This window comes from Acytostelium subglobosum, assembly GCF_000787575.1.
Source record: "Acytostelium subglobosum LB1 DNA, scaffold: scaffold12, whole genome shotgun sequence".
Classification (NCBI taxonomy): domain Eukaryota; phylum Evosea; class Eumycetozoa; order Acytosteliales; family Acytosteliaceae; genus Acytostelium; species Acytostelium subglobosum.
The window spans coordinates 596,996-617,320 of NW_012236521.1; the positions used below are offsets into that span (position 1 = coordinate 596,996).

The 20,325-nt window shown below is 41.4% G+C and overlaps 11 protein-coding genes across 11 annotated transcripts; 7 read left to right on the forward strand and 4 right to left on the reverse strand.

The window, feature by feature from the left end:
• Window position 1: 1 nt before the first annotated feature.
• Window positions 2-1,516, forward strand: SAMD00019534_065270 (hypothetical protein; the record flags this gene model as incomplete). The annotated part of the gene is made up of 2 exons (XM_012898347.1): window positions 2-1,159; window positions 1,232-1,516. 2 exons carry the CDS (start codon window positions 2-4, stop codon window positions 1,514-1,516), a joined length of 1,443 nt encoding a protein of 480 aa, XP_012753801.1.
• A 139-nt stretch (window positions 1,517-1,655) lies between these two features.
• SAMD00019534_065280 (hypothetical protein) lies at window positions 1,656-2,458 on the forward strand (the record flags this gene model as incomplete). The annotated part of the gene is made up of 2 exons (XM_012898348.1): window positions 1,656-1,838; window positions 1,919-2,458. The coding sequence occupies 2 exons, from the start codon at window positions 1,656-1,658 to the stop codon at window positions 2,456-2,458; spliced, it is 723 nt and encodes a 240-aa protein (XP_012753802.1).
• A 1,047-nt stretch (window positions 2,459-3,505) lies between these two features.
• On the forward strand, window positions 3,506-4,330 carry SAMD00019534_065290 (hypothetical protein; the record flags this gene model as incomplete). Its single annotated transcript, XM_012898349.1, has 3 exons — window positions 3,506-3,661; window positions 3,757-3,932; window positions 3,994-4,330. Coding segments are annotated over 3 exons (669 nt in total), but the record flags the coding sequence as incomplete, so codon positions are not given.
• A 145-nt stretch (window positions 4,331-4,475) lies between these two features.
• On the forward strand, window positions 4,476-5,481 carry SAMD00019534_065300 (hypothetical protein; the record flags this gene model as incomplete). The annotated part of the gene is made up of 2 exons (XM_012898350.1): window positions 4,476-4,678; window positions 4,743-5,481. The coding sequence occupies 2 exons, from the start codon at window positions 4,476-4,478 to the stop codon at window positions 5,479-5,481; spliced, it is 942 nt and encodes a 313-aa protein (XP_012753804.1).
• Window positions 5,482-5,526: 45 nt separating this feature from the next.
• On the reverse strand, window positions 5,527-7,976 carry SAMD00019534_065310 (hypothetical protein; the record flags this gene model as incomplete). The annotated part of the gene is made up of 8 exons (XM_012898351.1): window positions 5,527-6,310; window positions 6,368-6,695; window positions 6,775-6,900; window positions 6,972-7,088; window positions 7,161-7,313; window positions 7,384-7,523; window positions 7,601-7,622; window positions 7,727-7,976. The coding sequence occupies 8 exons, from the start codon at window positions 7,974-7,976 to the stop codon at window positions 5,527-5,529; spliced, it is 1,920 nt and encodes a 639-aa protein (XP_012753805.1).
• A 1,115-nt stretch (window positions 7,977-9,091) lies between these two features.
• SAMD00019534_065320 (hypothetical protein) lies at window positions 9,092-9,487 on the forward strand (the record flags this gene model as incomplete). Its single annotated transcript, XM_012898352.1, has 1 exon — window positions 9,092-9,487. A coding segment is annotated over one exon (396 nt), but the record flags the coding sequence as incomplete, so codon positions are not given.
• A 557-nt stretch (window positions 9,488-10,044) lies between these two features.
• On the forward strand, window positions 10,045-10,768 carry SAMD00019534_065330 (hypothetical protein; the record flags this gene model as incomplete). Its single annotated transcript, XM_012898353.1, has 3 exons — window positions 10,045-10,161; window positions 10,210-10,588; window positions 10,665-10,768. Coding segments are annotated over 3 exons (600 nt in total), but the record flags the coding sequence as incomplete, so codon positions are not given.
• An 85-nt stretch (window positions 10,769-10,853) lies between these two features.
• SAMD00019534_065340 (hypothetical protein) lies at window positions 10,854-12,321 on the reverse strand (the record flags this gene model as incomplete). Its single annotated transcript, XM_012898354.1, has 2 exons — window positions 10,854-11,755; window positions 11,820-12,321. 2 exons carry the CDS (start codon window positions 12,319-12,321, stop codon window positions 10,854-10,856), a joined length of 1,404 nt encoding a protein of 467 aa, XP_012753808.1.
• A 336-nt stretch (window positions 12,322-12,657) lies between these two features.
• On the reverse strand, window positions 12,658-14,026 carry SAMD00019534_065350 (hypothetical protein; the record flags this gene model as incomplete). The annotated part of the gene is made up of 2 exons (XM_012898355.1): window positions 12,658-13,928; window positions 14,002-14,026. 2 exons carry the CDS (start codon window positions 14,024-14,026, stop codon window positions 12,658-12,660), a joined length of 1,296 nt encoding a protein of 431 aa, XP_012753809.1.
• Window positions 14,027-15,693: 1,667 nt separating this feature from the next.
• SAMD00019534_065360 (hypothetical protein) lies at window positions 15,694-16,014 on the reverse strand (the record flags this gene model as incomplete). Its single annotated transcript, XM_012898356.1, has 1 exon — window positions 15,694-16,014. A coding segment is annotated over one exon (321 nt), but the record flags the coding sequence as incomplete, so codon positions are not given.
• A 923-nt stretch (window positions 16,015-16,937) lies between these two features.
• Window positions 16,938-20,298, forward strand: SAMD00019534_065370 (hypothetical protein; the record flags this gene model as incomplete). Its single annotated transcript, XM_012898357.1, has 6 exons — window positions 16,938-17,013; window positions 17,131-18,480; window positions 18,540-19,412; window positions 19,474-19,640; window positions 19,714-19,800; window positions 19,876-20,298. 6 exons carry the CDS (start codon window positions 16,938-16,940, stop codon window positions 20,296-20,298), a joined length of 2,976 nt encoding a protein of 991 aa, XP_012753811.1.
• Between the last annotated feature and the right edge of the window lie 27 nt (window positions 20,299-20,325).

A 20,325-nucleotide genomic window follows, 5' to 3' on the forward strand; every position in this document is an offset into this window, starting at 1 on the left:
GATGGAGATAGATGATAAGAATGGCAATCACAAGAGAGACTTGGATGAGTCGATGAATGGTGATGATGATTCTTCACCTGTATCAAAGAACAAAGAGAAGAGATCAAAGCATAAGCATCATCGTCATCATGATGATGAAGAGTCATCACCAACTACATCTACAACAACGACAACTACAACAACTACTACAACTACATCAACTACATCACCTACACCTTCACCATCAATATCAATGTCAATGTCAACATCACCTCAGCTTGAGATTGATCAACCCAAGCTACACCAACAACCTCAACAACAACCTCTACAACCTCAACAACCTCCACAACAAATGATATTACAATCTGATTTCTCAACGATAACTGAATGTTCATGGTATAGACCTAACGAGATATCAGAGTTTGAGCGTAATAATATGGTCGAGTTCTTTAGAGGCGACTCACCAATCAAGACACCAGAGTCATACAAAGAGTACCGCGACTTTATGATCAGCACGTACAACCAGAACCCATACCAGTACCTCACGCTGACAGCCGTCCGTCGCAACATTGTCGGCGACGTCTGCTCAATAATGCGCGTTCACGCCTTCCTCGAGCAGTGGGGCCTCATCAACTACTACGTCAACCCAGACAGCGGCGCGCTCGTCCCCACACCGCTCTCAGTGGCCGTCGCCAACAAGAGGCCGGACGGCGCGGCCGGCGACGAGTGGTCCGATCAAGAGACCCTGCTCCTATTGGAGGCCATCGATACATTCGGCGACAGCTGGTCGGATGTGGCCAATCATGTGGTCACCAAGTCAAAGGAGCAGTGTCTGATGCACTTTCTGCGATTGCCCATCGAGGACACATTCCTTGAGGACAACTTCAATCGAGCCGTTGAGTATAGGAAGCAGCTGACGAACAATGAACAACAACAACAACAACACGACGTTGTCAAAACCATCGAGTTCTTGTCGCGATCAGTCAATGCCAATGTATGTCGCGCGGCAACAGACGCAGCTAACAAGGAGCTGAGCAAAACACACAAGATAGACGTTGAGTCATCCAAAGAGATTCAATCCCTTGTATTCCACGTCATCAATGATCAGGCCAAGAAGCTAGACACCAAGCTAAAGTACTACTCTGACCTGGAGGAATCTTTGGACAAGGATAGGATAATGGTATGTCATGTTGTTAGGCCCCTTGGATGAAGTTGACTTGTCTAACGCTCACTCAATCATTCAATCAATTAGTTGGAGAAATCACGTCTGGCGGTATTTGCAGAGAGACTACAGTTGTTGAAGGCAACCACACAGTCCAATCAATCAATGGATACAAGTGCTGTGGATAGTAGCAACGATGACATTTCAATGGACTTGACTGATATGCCATCGACAATGACAACATCATCGGAGCCCCCAATGACTACAGCGACAACAGCGACTACAACGACTACAACAGAGACACCAATCACAATGATACCAACAGACGCATCTATGTTAACAGCAGATGGCAATAACAATGCAATGAACGTGTAATCTCAGAAGTACTACTTTGTCGTTTTTTCATTCTTTATTGAGTATGACGATCACTCATTCATCGTCTTTTGACCAATGTGTGACGAGTCTTCATTATTGATGTTGTTGTAAATAGATAAGATAGATAGACATAGATATAATGGATAAATGTATTGATCAGTTTGTTGTTCCAGGTGATGTGATTGGTACAATCGTTGACCTAAAGGTTCGCATTGGACAAGGACTTCAACAAGTAAAAGACTCTGTCGTTGCCACCAAGTCTGGTGTGCTCCGCTTCAGCAAGCATCACAAGTTCTACTGGATAGAGAATGAACAGAAACGAGTATGTTATAGTATTGATTGAGTCATCGGATTGATCGATTCTAACAATCTATCAATCATATTCAAACAATCAAACATTAGTATGTACCTCAAGCAGAGGATATGGTCATTGGTATAATAACAGAGAAGCATGCAGAGTCATTCAAAGTTGATATTGGTAGTAGTTCACAGGCATTGTTATCAGCATACTCATTCGAAGGCGCAACAAAGAATAATAAGCCATTGTTATCAGTTGGTAACTTGGTATATTGTAGAGTATTGGTGGCCAATAAGGATATGGAGCCAGAGCTTGTGTGTACCTCTGCAAAGAACAAGGCTGAGGGCTTTGGTCAGTTGATTGGCGGACAGACATTCAACTGCTCGTTGGGCATGTCACACTACTTGCTGTCGGAGGAGTGCGAGACGCTCAAGGTGGTGGGCAAACACATTGCCTACGAGATTGCTGTCGGTGTGAATGGCCGCGTCTGGGTCAACTCAACCAGCAATCATCACACCATTGTCGTCACCAACACAATACTCAACTCACAGTTCATCGTGGACGACCAGCTTGAGCCCTTCATCCTTCGCATTCTCCAACAACAACAGCTCCAACAGACACAGCAACAGCAACAACAACTGTAAGGTGGGAGTATGTTTGTTCCTTCCTCATTCACATTACGAGCTAGCGTTAGTTCGTCATGGTCATAGCGAGCATATCCATGTCTTGTCTGCCTCTCAACAACAACCAACAACAACATGTCGTGACGTCCAGTCCAGTGCCGTGCCATGCCATGCCGCCCATAGTTCCCTTTGGGTCCAATACCATCTTCGCAGCCACTTATGTCCAATGTGTATTGGACAAACACAAACACCTAACTTATACAACACAAACAACATAACCTGGTGCCAAGCCAAGACAAGCACATGAATGTTGACACCCGTTCGCCATAACATCATCATTTGATTGTTTGTTTACGCCGCCACGCAATGACTCGTGCATGTCATTGTCAAACCGCGCCGGGCCATTCATTCGTCAGGCTCGCCCATTTCAAACAACAACACCCAGGCTACTGTGGTGTGGGGTAATAAATTATAACAAACAATGGTATTGTGATGATGATGAATAATAGCATTACGTGCGTGTGTGAAAGAGTAGTAGTGTTCAGTGTTGTTGACAAGGGGTAGTGGTAGGGGTGTCCATCCGGATGTCCCTATCTCACACACATTCATACATTCCATTCATTCCTTTCAAACACACTCTTAGATGCTTGACATTCCAGGTCAGACTGTGGTGTGTCAGTGTGTGGAGGGGGTTCCGAATGGAAGAGATTGACATCATCTGTTCACACTCTAATACTCTACATCCATCCATCCATCTCAAACAACACTCTTAGAAGTCAACGTTTCCCCTCTAGGTCTGGTCTTACACACACACACTATCCTCTCTCTCACCACCTTGACTCACTCACTCTGCACTACTCTTCATAATGTAGGAGGGAGGTAATGATTACTAATAACCTTTTAGTTTACCTTATCTTTGTTATTAGAGACAGAGTTATATAACATTATTCATAGATAGATAGATATTATTACATTGTTTATTTATAGATACTAATACCATCTTATAAGTTATAATACATTATATTATTATATTACCATTTCATTACGTTACTTATTTATCCAACAACAACAACAACAACAACAATGTCAACACATACACTCACACAAGTCATTCCAATGAATGCTGATACTTTCTATGCCATTACAGAGTCGACAGAGTTTGATCAGTTCCAGATACCTATGATGGGTCTAAACTCTATTGAATTAAAAGAGGAGAGAGAAGATGTAGGTATTTGGAATGATACAATTGAATGAATAGATGGCTAGTTTGTTAACAATATTTCCATTTCCATTTCTATCTGTATCTACCAATAATACAGGACAACTATATATCAAGAAAGGTGATTGTTAAACCAAAGACAAGCATTCCATCATTCTTGCTTAAGTTCTCCAGTGGTACATCAGAGATATCATACGTTGACACCCAGATCAAGTCAAAGCAAAAGAGAGAGATTATAATCAAGACCATCCCACCTTTAATGTCAGAGAATATTTGGTATGTTGTTAATGGAATGGATGGAGCAAACATATACTAACTTATTGTATATATTTTATAGTATTGAAGGAGTTATCAATGTAGAGCCACTGGATGACAATACATGCCTTAAGGTATTGCGTGTAACACTCAGTTTCTCTGGATCTCTTTATTGGATTTCATCCATTATCGAGAGTAATATCATTGCTGAGCTGAAGAAGTCTTTGGAGCAGCTTCCAAACGTTGTAAATGCCTACAAACGTCATATGGAGGAGAAGGGACTTCCCCTGCCAGTTTTCAAGCCAGCCGCACTCAAATCGTCGTACAGCAGCGGCAGCAGCGAACATAGAATCAACCAGAGCAGTGTTCTGGGTGATTCGGGTACGTCAACAGTGTTGACTGAGCCCATGGCCCAGTTGGTCTGACTTGGTTCAGCATCATCTTGAGGTCTAAATAAACAACCTACGTGTAGATTGATCAATACTTTTTGTATGAATGGCTGTGTTCATCAGAAAAACGAGAAGACGAATGTGATCACATTAGTCATTCATTACTTTGATCGACATGTTACGCAATGCTTGTGTATATGTATTACCTAGAGTGAGACGTCTAGTACAAGTAGGTGATCATCATCATTTGGGAACGTGTGCATATTCAAGTGGCAAGCCAAACAAGAGTGGCGGCAGCATTAGCTACAACACCTCTACAAAGAACTTGGACACAACAAGAGGTGTACTGCCAAAGTCCGTCTCGTTGAATCTTAAATCGTACGTATGTTGACCAGGCATGATCGCGAGACTTCTGTCTAATCACTCAATCAATCTATCATAGCAAGTCACAATGGCTTAAGAGACAACTTAGTGATCCTTATGTTAGACAGGCACATGCACAAGCGTATGTGTCGAGGGCTGCATTCAAGTTGGCTGAGATGGATGAGAAGTTGAAGATATTGAAGCCTGGCGCATTGGTTGTGGATCTTGGTGCAACACCCGGAGGTTGGACACAGGTCGCACAGCGCACTGTTGGTGACACAGGCGTTGTAATATCAGTGGACATCAATGAGGAAGGATTTGAACTGCCTCATTCTCACTTCATTGCTGGTGACTTTAGTCTGCCCGAGACCAAGTTGGCAATCAAGGCCAAGATTCAGGAGGCACAAGATGAGCGATCGCCAAAGAAGAAGTTGGTGTTGCCCACAAGCAGCGGCAACACTGTTGGATTCGTCGATGTAGTACTGAGCGACATGGCTCCACCATACTGTGGTGTCAGTAACATTGATCATGATCGTCTGATGGAGCTTGCCAATCAGGCGTTGCAGTTTGCAATCGAGACTCTCAAACCTGGTGGATCATTCATTTGCAAGGTGTCTAGAGGTGGAACAGAGTTGCGCATGCTCAAACATATGGAGCGATTCTTTGGCACAGTCAAATCAATGAAGCCCGATGCTTCAAGGCAAGAGTCAACAGAGATATACTACATTGGCCTCAAGTACAGGCCTGTCAAGGATACTTCACAATCAAGCGGGGACAACACTGGCAACAATTCTGGACAAAGTATATACGATGATTGATAAGTAAACTCATCACCTGAATCGATTGGTGACTCGGTCGTTTATTCAATCGGTCTTCCTCTTGTTGTGGCTGCCAGGCTGTTGTTTGACTGGCGTTGTGGATGTGCTCGAAAGGATCAATGAGAGGATGCGAGATGAGTGTGAAGGCGTTGGAGGCGAGGACGGAGTACGTTCTGGCATTGGGATTGTTGGAAGGTGGCTAGGACTAGAGTTGCCGGATGATGTCACTGGCGGTGTTGTTGCTGGATCAATTTGGTTTGCGCTAAGGATATGATGTCCTGATTGTGGTGGACATACTCCATTGGTAGTTGGTGACGATGATAATGATGATGATAATGATGAAGATGATGATGTTGATGTCGAAGTCATCGGGACTGTCGAGTTGGAGTTGGTGCTGTTGGATAATGTAGATGATGACTGTTGTTGAGGGTTGGAGTTGGTGTTGATGTTGGACGCATGTTGTTGTTGTAGCTTTGTTTGAGCTTGAGGCTTGTTGGACAAAGAGTGCAGGATGTAGTTGAGAGGCGATGTTTGTGACTTTGGAGAGATGAATGGCAGGTATGAATATACAAGGGCAGTGATGAATGCTATTCGTACGAATAAATGGAAGGTCTCGTTCTTCAGATAGAGAGTATGAGTGTATGATCCCATGAGGTCGAATCGACTGATCTCCAATGTCCTGACGACCACAGGAAATGATGAACTAATAAATAGAATGATGGCAGTGTTGATGATCAGTTTGCGAAGTGATGTCATCGACATCTTGGGTCGAACATTGGCAAACAATGAGAGATTGAAGAATCCAACAAAGGCTGATATCATAAGGTATCTGAAGGAGGAGGAGTTGGTTAGTGAGTGATTGGATGTGGCTGGATGGATGGCTTACATGACGACAGCTGTTTCAAAGAGTGATTGGAAGGATCCAAGCTTTGAGGAGTACTCTAGGAAGTTGTAGACATTGTCCACACCAGTGCTTGCAGCAGATGTCCAAGTGTAGAATGGTGTGATCTCAAAGATACTCTTGACGACGTGGATGAACACTTTTAATACGACCCATCCAGTAAAGATAAAGTTGATCACAGTGAGTATGGCCGAGACGATCCTATAAAAGACTTGATGTTTGAAACCACGCGGATGTGATGAAGCTTGAACGATCTGTGTCAGCTCCCTAAGCTTGGTCTCTGTCTGTATTCTTCTCTTCTCCTTTAATTGATCTATTGGGTTGTATATGTTCAAGTTAGTTCCATGTCCATTCATCCATTTATTCTTTAATTCATGCTCGCGTCAACATACTATTCTCCAAAGACTCTCGAAGTGTCGCCATCTCCAAGTTTGCCGCTATCAACTCATCCTCAGAGTGCGTCGCGCTATAGTTGATTGAATTTAGAGTGAGGGTATTGAATCCCTTTGGTATGCACACTAGTATGATTGATTGATTGAGTTAGTGATTGATTGGATATTTCCACTGGAACCATTCCAACAATACATACCCAACACAAACAATGTTCCCATGGTTGAAATTAGGGAGTATGAGAATGGAAGGTAGTCCTTGCTGATCTTCTGTCCATCGAACTCGAAAAAGATACTATATACAATGTAGACGAAGGCTGAATGGATGTGATGGACAATGAATGGGTCAGTCGTTGTGGGAGTACTATGGTGATGCAGTTGACAATTACCAATGAATATTGCAGAGACTAGAACTAATACATAGAGAGCGTCCTTGATACGCGACCTCCCTTTGATTGCATCCGCTTCGTAGTAGAAGTAAGCAAAGGGAAGGATGACAAACATAGATATGTTGGCTCCCCAGAATATCTTGTTCCAGAAAGCTGGGTGGAATAGTTCCGTTAGTGAATGAACGAGTATGAGACAGAGCAATCAATTCCAGTGTATACATACAGAAGATTAGTTCACGATTCAACCATTGAAGATAGTAGTTCGATGGGAATGTGGTCAATATCTCATTGCTGAGTATCGTGATGGGTATCAACATCATTGCTGCCAATGACACTGATAAACAGAATGTACAGAGTATACGTCTACAAGTGATTGTGATGATGTTCATTGTTAGTATCCAATGTTCAAAGTATGAGTATCTTGTACAATTACTACATACGGTAGATATAACTTGGTGTAGACTATAGTCGATTGATTGAATGATTGAATGATTGAATGATTGAGTGGAGAGAAGGATGAGGTAAGTGATATGAATGAATGAATGAATGTAATGGGATGTACATACCATCCTTCTTCCTGATGAACTTGTGAATGATAAAGTGAGATAGTATGAATAGGGTCAGGAGGAAGGTGAACGAGACGATGCCGTCTCTCATAAAGGTGAATATGGACTCGAGTCCACCCATTGTAGATGATGATATATTGCTCATTGTTGCTACTTCTGCTGCTGCTGTTTCTGATGTATCAAGAGGTGATTGCAGTGAATGTGATAGAGGCTTCTTAAACTTGACATTGTCAATGCCCTCCTCATTCATTCCAATTGCGCGCTTGAATGTCAAAGAGTTGCGCTGTTCCTTGATTGTTTGATTGATTGATTGATTGATGACCCAAGCAAATACTGTGACTTGAGTACTCAAGTGTCGCACTGTATCTAACAACAAGATGACTGATTGAATGATTGATGATGCTAATGCTTCAGATTGAGATTGACTAATGACTGGTTTTGGTTGAAGAATGAATGAATGTAGTAAATTATAGATAGGGATGATAATAGAGGTAGGTATCAATAAATAAGTAATGAGATAGATTCAAAGTATAATAAATAATAGATGGCGCGCGAAACAACTACATCCACAGCAATTGAAAATTGTTGGTGACGTGTTCACAAAGATTCACGAAGACTTGAACAAGTGAGACACCTTTAAGATATTGCTCAATGCGCTGAGTCACTAGGTCATCAATCAATCAATCAATCAATCAATCAATCAATCAATCAATCAATCAATCATATATATATATCCATTCCCTACCCTACTCAAACAAAGAAACAAACCCTCTAAAGAGAGGTGATGTCCTATCCCATCAATCATCAATAGTATACTCATTGGGTCCCGTTGACTTTATGTGTCTCTCTCTATTTATCTGTTTGTTGTAGATAAGGTATAGAGTGGATGTAGTTGACAAGACAGTGAGACAAGAGAGTTCAATCAAACAAGTCCATTTGGTGTCCCCACCACCAACATCCACAAATTTATGTGAATTTGAATGGTTGTGGATGGATGGCTGTTTGTTGGTTCTCCAAACCACACCCCTCTACCCCATCAATGAAGCGAAACCTTATTGGCAAAAGGTCCATCCATCCATCCATCTCTCTCTGTCTCTGTCTGGCTATATTGATATTTATGAATGAATGAAGGTGGTTGGTTTTAATTACAGGTGGTCAACCCAACAACTTACAACTACAACATACTTGATTGATTAGATTGATTGCAAGCAAGCATATATTCAATATATACATATATACATATATACAACAGTACAGTAATCATGGCATCTGTAAGGGTGGGTATCATTCAATCAATCAAACATATACATCCATCCATTGCTTGAACTGACACATATAATCAATCAATCAAACATATATATTTAGTCTTTGACAAACACATTTGAAACAGCAGATTCACCAACTGCAGTTAATAATAAGGCACCAGCATACCCAAACTCACCTTCAAGATCACCAGTGTTGGAACCAGTTGGTGGCGGAAAGGGAACGATCGATAGCAATCCAATTTCAAAGGAGAAGAGCTCCGATAAGATCGACCAATTCTTGAAGCATGAGGTGATTCCACGTGGAGGCTCACCGGGTGCCGTGCACAAGTCGGCACGCAACCAGCGACCACCCAACGAGCTGGACAACAAGGCCAAGGTGATCCCATCATTCGATGGCAACCCACACCCTGTGTACCATCTCATCCTGGAAGGCAAATCCTACGAGCAATCATCAGACAAGAAGAAGATTGTTATTCCACCTGCCAGTGCATACTGAGTACTCATCATATCCATGTCACCAATCATAATACGATCATTCATTCAAACATGTAATACTCAACAATCACATAATATTTATTTCCAACAACAAACAATAGAATTAGAACCCATCACTATTCATCCTCAGACGCCGCCAGGGCGAGCATCTGGAGACGACCCCAGAGGGATCAATCAACAAGATGAACATCATGGTGTCATCCATCAACCAACATTACAACAAATTATTATTAAATGTATACTATTATCCCCATCACTATATTCACATATATATATACTAATATTACCATGACGATGAATATCGCCAACATCACATCTGATTTAAGATTTATAATGTAGGTGTGTGCTATCGTTATGAGGAATAACCCCTTCCAGGGAAACATCGAAGGTCCGGAAAAGGAAATGGTGCGTAAGTGGTGTTGGAAGACGCGAGCCAAGGACATCCCACACACGCCCTGCGAGCTTCAACAATTATCCATTATGGATATGTTGGTGTCCATTTAAAACAGATAAACATACATAGGTATACATTTATTCATTCATACATATAATTATACAATGGAAGTAAATAAGGATAATTGTATTTGGGTATCAAATATCAATATAACAGCATCCGAAGATGATGTTACAAAGTTATTCAAGATGTGTGGAAAGATTAAATACTCTTCTTTAAAGGTATGTTTTAATTATAAATAATAACAAGATATTAACACTTGAATATAGACATTGAATACAAATAATTTTAAAGATGCTTTAATAGAGTTTGAGAACAACTTACCTGTTGATAGTTCATTACTTCTAAACGGAGTACTTATAAATAATACCCATATTATAGTATCAAAGGAGATACCAAAGGAGATATTCTCACAGTTGTATAAACAACAATTGGTAAATGAGGGCCAAGGAAGTGTGGACGATACCATCGAGACTAAAGAACAGGATAAAGTCAGTCTGGAGAAAGATGAAGAGAAGGATGAAGAAGACCCACTCGACGAGGAAAAGAGTGAAGAATCAGATGCCACTGTAGAGATGTTAGAAGACATCCTCTCGACTGGAATGGTAATATCTCAAGAGTTCCTAAGTCAGGCCAAAGAGTTGAATGGTATGTTATAACTTTGAATTGATGGGATGAGATAGTTTTATTGATGGATTGGACTAACATGTTGATGCTTCCACAGACAAGTATAAGTTCAAGGATAGGACATTAAAGTATATTGGCGGAATGATAACCAATTGGGGCAAGAAGGCCAATGATATAGTTACAAGAGGAGTAGATGTAGACTAATAATAATAAACAATGTATATAATCAATCACTAATATAATTTCATATAAATATGTAACAAGAGAACAAGAAAGTTCTCCGAGTCTATTTCTTCAACAAGTATTGGTTGCTGATTGATTTGAATGAGATTACATGTCCACGTCCACAAATGGTTGTGGACTTGAAGACAATACCCTCTCGCAACACCTTTGGTTTGGTGCCCTTGAGCACTGAGAATCCATTGGCCATCTCCAGAATCTCCTTGATTGATTTGACACTGGACATCTTGAACATGCCGATGAAGGGCACTCCATTGTTCTCCCAGGACAGACCGATCTGCTTCAGCACGTCAACTCGCTCTGAGTGCGTGGCGTAGCGGTTCTCATCGATGAACCACACGTCAAAGCATTTCCACTCCAACTCCTTGATGCCATAAATGTTGCCCTGGATCTTGGGTCCAATCATCTCGCCCTGCAAAGCCACGTTCAACTTGGCCGTATCCAGTCTCTCCAGTATCTTGAGCTCGTTGATCATGAGCTTGGCGATATCTGGTGCGCCACCATCGTCAAAGTTCATCTCATAGTTGCGAGAACAAACTCCACTGCGTCCATTGTAGTGGAAGGCCGTGATGGACGATCCCTCCAGCTTCTCTGTGATCTCAAATTCCATGTCTGCGTACTTTGTTGCGTAGTTTGGTTTGTTCTGGATTCTACTCTGATCTGTCTTGCGCAAGAAACTTGGGAATGGCTTCAGATGACCCATCAAAGCTCTAAAGATGCCCTGTCCACCATGTGCAGGATGGTCCACAATCTTTCTGATGCCAATCAATTGTGTGACATCACATCCAATCTCCATCTTAAACACCTCTGGTGTGTTGTCCTTCAGTCCAGGACCTGGCAACACGGCCACCTCCTTCAAACCAGATTCGACATCGTTGTCAACATTATATGTAGCCTGTATCTTCTTCTTTGGATGGTTCAATAACTCACGAACAGGAATACAATATCCTTTGTTTTGTTGAAGTAATATAAGTATGAATGTATAGTATGATTGATCAATGTTAGTACATACCCTGTGAGATCTGACCTCTCATCTTGATGGTCTTGATCTTGAAGTTGCACTTGTCCAATCGATCCTGAATGAAGTACGGCCAAGGTGGCAGAACTGAATCAATCTCTACATAAATGACCAGATCGCCTGGTTTATATAGTGCCTTCTTCACAATGACGTTCCAACCACGTACAGTCGCAGTCTCAATTGCATCTGCACCAGCAATAGGTGTAATAGCAACAATACGCTCGACATAAGCCAAAGGTCTATCAGATGTATCCAAATTGACTTCCTCATCCTCCTCTGCATTCTCTGTTTCATTTGATTCATTTGATTCATTTGTTTCATTTGTTGATGTTGATGGTGATGGTGATGGTGATGGAGATGATGTGGCACCAATGTTGTTGTTCTTGTTGTCTATATTGACATCTTTGACATCATTTGGTGTTGTTACCAACACTTTAGATACACGATCAACCAATGTATCTACTACTACCTCTTCTTTAACCTTATTATCAATCATTTCTTCTTATTAATTCTATATATATTATATTATTTATCTAAATGTACATCTATTTAATAACTTATTATTATACTAAAGTGATTGAATGATTGAATGAATGAATAGACGTTATTAATGACCCATCGATCTCAACCTTCACCCAATCTTGAGATATCCTTGAGAATCCCTTTTCACAAACTATTTCAGAAATTATTTGTAGGATGTGGACGATTCCATCCTAATATGGTTAATGAATGTACAAATAATTTCCTTCTTATTTAATTATAAATACTTATATATATATATTGATTGATTGATTGATTGATATTGTTTGTTTGAGTTTGCAACCAACTGGTCTTAGTTGGTACACCATTTTGATTCATTCTGTGTGTTGAGTGGAATGTTCACCTCGATGTAATTCCAAAAGTCTGCGGCGGTCTTCTTGGACATGCCATATTTATCCAGTTCACTGTATTTCGGGAGCGTGAGATCGACTTCGTCGTGCACCAGACCAAGGATATATTTTCCACGCTCAGTGCTATCGGACATCTCGTTATAGTACGTCTTGTTGTCGTCCCAGAACTTGGGATGCTTCTCTCTAATGTAGTAATGATAGCATAGATTGAGTGTGGGTCCGTAGAAACGGAAGCCAGCGGCCCACAGACGCGCCGAGTGCAAGATCTCCTCGCCCTCAAACATGTTGGGCAAGTGGGGATCGTATGGCACCGAGTCCATGATCTCTCCAGGCGCAAAGAAGAATCCGGCCGCAGCAAACGGACATTCCTTGGGTATTTTGGTCGCGGGGAGAATGAAAGAATTGAACGTGATGAGACCCTGATCGTGGAAGATCGCCTTGCACAGACGAGGCACCTGATGTTGGTCGTCACTGGGCAGGCCCGGGTTGCTTTCCTCCCACGGCATTGGATAGTGTGTGAGGATGGCCTTGGGCACACCATGCTTGCAAGTGGGCGCGATGCCACGCAGCGACCAATGATTGGACATGGCGAATGTGTCCCAACCCTTGATGAACCGCAAATGACTGTCTATCTGCATAAAGTACATCTCATTGCGATAGAGTGTCGATGCCAGGTGACGTGCCAGTGTTGGTCCGCGTGCCTTATCCTTCTCCAAAGTGACGCGTCTTACATTGCTCTTGATCAACTCTGGTGACACGGTTAGACCGCGATAACATAGTGAGTTGGGATATGATGGATGTTCGGGCTCGACCACCTCCAACAACTCTGAGCCCTGGTCGACCAGGCCGATAAATACGTTCTCTGGATGATCTGCATTCTTGAACAAGTAGTTAATGGTGTCTGAACACCAAACGTCTCTGTATGAGGCCAAAGATACAAAGATCGTTGGTTTGAACTCTGGTGTTGGTGTCGGCTGTATGTTCTTGTGATTGTTGTTGTGGTCATCGACTTCAACGTGTTTATCATTGTGATCATTCTTGTGTGTAGGTGTATTGGTGAAATGATCATTGATCCTATTATCTATTGTTGTTGTACCTGTTGATGATCTACCATGACTTGATCCAGTTGATGATGATGATGTCGCTGATGAACTACTTGATTGATAGTATGATAGATGACTTATTCCACCAAAGAAGAATAGTATTGTGGCCACTAATTAATAGTTCATTTGTTAGTTTGAGTTGGTTGTCATTGATTGATTGATGAATGAATGATGAATACATACATATTATGATCAACTTGAATCTCATTTTATTTACCTATGTATCATATATGTATGTATATATATATAAGATTGATTGATCACGCTGTTTGATTGATTGATTGGTCAACGCTTGGTCTTGTGGTGACGTGTCAAACAAGCTAGAGACCCTTTTGAAATTGTCTCTCAACACCTGGATTAAGTCTTATCAATTATTTGTTAAAAGATATATATATCTAGCTCTCTTCTAATTTATTTGTTATTATTACACACACATATTAATACTACATAATAATGAAACAAACAAATAAAACATGAAGCTGTGGTCTCTCTCTCAAACTCTAGAGATAGGAGTTTCATTACTCATCACCCCCACCTTTACCCAACGACCCCAACCTTAACACCTATGGGTGACCCAAACACGTTGCATCACCCCAACTTCGGACTTGGTTCATTTTTGGATGTTGGAGCTCCAAAACTAACTTCGTTGTCATTTCCCTCATCATTGACTATGAATACACATTTATATATATATGTAGTATCTGAATGTCCAATTTGTTTGGAGAAAGAATCTGGATATCCAGCTTATACTTAAATCTTTTGGAAACTAATTGGAAACCTCTTCGATTCATCACCAATGTGGCTCACTGATTGGTTGAATTATACCAAAGAATTCACAAAATGAGGGAAACAATTATGATGGAGGCCTAAACAAAACATAATAAGAAGATTATTACATTATTTACATTCACTATTACAGCAACAACAATAACAACTATTACTATTCCTATTATTATTATAGTCGACAGAGAATAATGGAAGATGAAGAAGAATCTACAATTGCCATATGGGCAGTCTTTAGGAACAAATATCTTGTCAAATATATTACAAAATATATACCAATAATATTCTCCATGTATCCTAAAAAGATGATAGGTAATGAAAAGTGCTTTAGATGGCATAAAAGACAGAGACTGGTGTTCACAAGTAATCTGATTCCAGGGCAGAACCCAAAAGCAATGGACACATGTTGGGGCTACCGCAGGATCAAACATCTTTCATCTGGATTCATTGCCAGCTTTATATTAAGGAGGGAGAGATACAGACAATTGCTTTGCCTTTGTAATTCATAACTCGAAACAAGAAATATTGGCAATCAAACCAGAATTCCAAAATAGAGGCGTAACTGGAATTGATAATAGTATATCATTTATTTTCAATTCACAGAGATCGGGAGATATCTTTTTTTTAATCTCTGTACAATATAATGTTGCAGACATCAATGACAAGAAATCATTTGGACAAGTCCGACCATACTCCAATTATTATCTCGATCACGTTTTAGTAACCTATAATCCATGTAAACAAGTTGAACAGTTGATTATTAACTATGGTGGTGTTGTTGACATTATCAAATGTAATGATTTCAACCTCGTCGACCTACTCAACCTCGAGAATAACAACGAACCATATGTTGGATTCGCCTCTTTAACTGGAAGACAGAATATAGTATACGATTGTCGGATCTTCAAGATACAATAAACCAAATAATAAAAACAATCCATCAACATCCATTCATTACTTTGACTTTATTCAAAAGAATATGGTAATATTGATTGTTAATAAAATGTTGTCTTTGAAGTACTTTGCTCATTCTTTCATTCATTCACTCTCACTTGGAAACATTCCTTCAATCATTCATTGATTACCTCCTCAGAGTATTGTGCAAGGGATAAAAATCTTGGTTTCCTTGTTACGAAGTCTGATTAATTCTTGGGTAAGCTCTTGGAATTTACGACTCTGTTCTCTCATCTCAGCATCCTTCTTTCTCAATCTCTCTGCTTGATTGATGTTTCCAACACATCCAGTACATCCAACACAGAATGGACAATAACATTCTCTTTCATCATTATGGTTGTTATTGTTCTTTACAACTTTATCAATATTAACATGTGTTTGTTGATGTTGTTCTAGTTGTTGTGATTCAGTATTTATAGATGTATTTGTAATACCAGTGTCTTCTTGATTGGAATTCATTCTTTTATGTATTTATTAAGTTATTTGTTTGAATGAGGAGGATAATAACTTTGTTGGACCTTATTTATAAATCCAAATAAGTTATAGATTAGATAGTAATCTAATATTATTATATTTTATTTAATTTATCAAATAATTTTATTATTCTTATCTCTACTCTCTCCCTTTCACAAGATCGATCTAATGCACTGATCTTGAAGTCTTGGAACCAAAATAACGTGGGTGATGAGGTCAACACACTAATTGGTTGATTGGCTGTTTTTACTCAGTGTCGGGATTGATCAATCTTTGCATTTGGCCCAACACACCACCACCATTTCAAGTGTATTTAGGATCTTTATCAAAAACGTTGTGTTTTTTGATTGATAGTACTCTTTTTTGATTTTGTGTGTATGTCTATGTTTCATTAATTGATAGTGAATGATGGGTATCTTGGGTCATTGGTGGTGTTTGAGGCCATTGCCTACAAATGAAGGGTAGGGGGTCCTATGAGTTAGTGATTGAGTGTCTAGATTGGTCTGGTTGGAGGTCACTGTCAACCTATCATTGTATAATCAACAACATACAATTAGTAGATAGATAAGATACACTCACGCATTTATATAAATATATACAAACACGAACAAATATAATATATATCAATCCATTCAATCAATCTAGATATGGATACAAAGGTTAGTTATAAATATATAAATTGCCCCTAAACATTCACTAACATTGGGCTGTATTGATCAATCAATCACTCATACATACTTGATGTGTAGGAGATCAAATGGACATTGAGTCTATTGCAGGAAAAAAGACAGTTAACATTCAATAGTTTGGATGATTGGAAGGATGGTGTGTTGCTGATAGTTACACTGGAGATCATTACAAACAAGCGTATCACTCGCTTCTACGCCAATCCAAAGAATAAGATCCAGATGATTGAGAATATCAACATTGCCATCACCTTTATGAACACAAACAATATATTCAATGCTAAATGTTCCCCTCAAGGTTGGTACTATTCCACTCACTCATTCACACATGATTGATCAATCGAACGACCGATCGATCGATTCGATCACACACTCAAACTCAAACTCACACATATTCATTTCAAACACAAAATAGACTTTATAGATGGCAATCAAAAGGCGATACATAGTATAATATATAGATTGTACTTGGTGGCTAATGGAAGGAATGTAGTACAACAGTATGCCACACCATTGTCACAACACAGTCATCATCAACAGCAACAACAGCCAAGGAAGAGTGGCGGATCATTCAATCAGTCCACTCCATCACATCAAATTCAATCAGAGCCTCATCATGGTCATCATCAACCACAACATAATCATATCCAACAACAACCACAACAACATGTACCAGCTCTACCAACATCACCATCACCATCATCTTCTTCATTGTTATCAATGTCACATGGTAGTGGAAGTGAGTCTCTCGTATCACCTCGTGGCTCATACCGTGAGCCAAGATATTCATACTCGAGTCCAGACAAAGGAAACTATTCCCACCAGCAGCAACAACCTGTGGCAGCACTGCCACAAGTCGAGGAAGAGGTAGTACAGCAACAGGAGCAACATATCGAGGAAGTGGATCAGACAGTTGATGTTGTGCAGCAACATGTTGATGAGCATCACACATTCGAGACATTGAACCATGTGGCGATAGTGCCACAAGTCGAAGATGAGGTAGTACAGCCATACTATGAGCAACATCAAAGTGTTGTCGTTGAGGAGTACATCCATCATGAGGAGGAGCAACACATTCAACCACATCCACAGCCATTGCCACAACAACCACAACCTGTAATATATCATCAGCCACAATATAGTTATGTGGCCCCGGTCGCTCCACTGAGCGCACCGGCATCACCAGAGCATGAAGAGTCTCTGGACGACTTGCTGTTGTACTTCAAGAAACAGGAGAACGTGATCAATGCTGCTGCCACTGCCACAGCTACTGCCACTACCTCCACGACCAGCGCTCAGCCAAACACGTCGGTGGCCGCAGCAGCGGCACAGCCACCAAGCCAAGACCCAGCAGATGTCAAGTGGAAGAGAAGACTTACCGAGCGACCCGCCTCGGGCACTGGCTTCAACATTGGCCGTGCAAGAATCAATACTTTGCGTGGCGTCGATGTGTCATCTAGCGCTGATAGCACACCGCCACCAGCGTCTCCCACCACTGTTGGCACTCCAATACCAGCGTCGGTCAAGACTCCCGTTGGACGCACCGACTCTAATGGCAGTATTGAATCACTGTCCTCCAGTCCAATGAAGGCGTGGTCCGTTGCCAAAGTGGTCAACGAGAATGACAAGAGAAAGAAGCCACTCTTGCTCAAGCCCATCCCCATAGACCTTGAGCGCTACAACAATCCCGAACTCCTTCCATCAATCATCAAGAGTCAAAGTTATGTCAGGCGTTGGATCGCCATGCATGCCCTTCATATAAGGAGTAAGACCAATCATATCTTGATCCTATATCTTGATCAATCTAACACAACCTCCAAACAGTCAAACAGAACAATCACAGGAACAAATGCTTTAAGGAGATATTGTCGACTGAGGAGAACTATGTGGCTGCAATAGAGATGATCGTCAATGTGTTCTACCAACAGATTCTATGGAACTCAAAGGTGTCGCCCAACCCTTACCTGACACAAGAGGACATCAGCACGATATTCTCAACGGTCAACGAGATCTACATATTCAACAAAGAGTTGCTTGCTCGTGTGAGGGAGCGCGCCAAGCAATGGAACTCGTACCAAAAGATCGGCGACATCTTTGTCGAGATGGCGCCCTACATGAAGGTGTTGTACAAGGCCTACTGTCTGAACTATGACACGGCCATCGAGTGTCTGCAGAAGGCCAAGAAGAATGAGATGTTCAACTTGTTCATCAAGGCATGTCTGGACCATCCCGAGAACCCCATGAAGCAGAGTTTGGAGACGCTGCTTATCACAATCGTACAGCGCATCCCGCGATACATCCTGTTGATCCAGGACATGAACTCCAACACATGGCACGATCACATCGATCGTGACAACCTCCGTGCCGCACTGAAGCTCATACAGTCGGCGGCGGGTGAGGTCAACACGTCGATCAAGATGGCCGAGTCGCAGTCCAAGGTGCTGGAGATCCAGCGATCGCTCATTGGCTGGGACGAGTCTACCGATCTTGTCAACCCATCTCGTCACTTTATCAAGCAAGGCATCATATACAAGTGCCAGTTGGACAGTCGTTTCGCCAAAGACCGTGAGGAGTTGGCCTACTTTGCCTTCAACGACTCACTCCTCGTCGTCGAGAAGCGTGACTCCACCAAGTACCAATTCAAATACTTCTTTGAGTTGGCCAAGACCAGGGTCAAGGATGTGGAGGACAGTCAAGGTATGTTATTGTTATTGTTATAGTGCCGTGTACATCGAACTAACATCAATCCAATGTGTAGTACTTCAAAATGCTATTCATATCATACATGGAGAGACAACAGCCATGTTTGCCTTTGATACACCAAGACTCAAGGGTGCCATCATTGAGTTTATCGAGAAGGGCAAGGTAAACAAGAGAATGACAACAGCTCTAGGACTGGCAGACTATGCCAGCACAAACAATCTGGTAAGTATTTCCACTCAATCATTCAATCAAACATGTTAACTAACATCCATGACCATCTTGATGTGATGTGTAGGACCCGGCACAAGTTGGTGAAGGACCATTCAATGTTCAGATCAAGAAGACAGAGAGCAAGAAGCTCCCTGGCAAGAAACCATTCACCGTAAGTCATCCACCACCAACAAGATGTTTGCTCTCCAACCATAGACTGACCCTCAATCACAACTTAACTTACTAGGTGTATATTATTGATATTGTTAACGAGGGCACTGGTGAGGTGTCGTCTCTATCCAAGCGTTACAGCGATTTCGATCACCTCCATAAGAAGCTCAAGAAGAAGTTCCCAGACACTGGCATTAGAGACCTGCCCAAGAAGCATCTGCTCAATAACTTGGGCACAAACACTGTGGAGTCAAGACGTGTGATGCTCGAAGTCTTCCTGCAGGACCTCTTCCAGAAGGAGCTGCTCAAGAACAGTGAGCTGCTGCTGAAATTCATTAGACCGACTGAGCCCGAGCTTCAAAAGTCCATGTCCAGCAGCTCTTTGAACGAGAGCATGGCAAACCTGGCCGACTCCCAGGTGCCCTCCAGTCCCGACGTGTCTGCCAAGGGTATAAGACAAAACGACTTTATTGACTACGACAGCGAGGAAGATAATTAAACGTTAACATCCTCTTTAACATGTTTG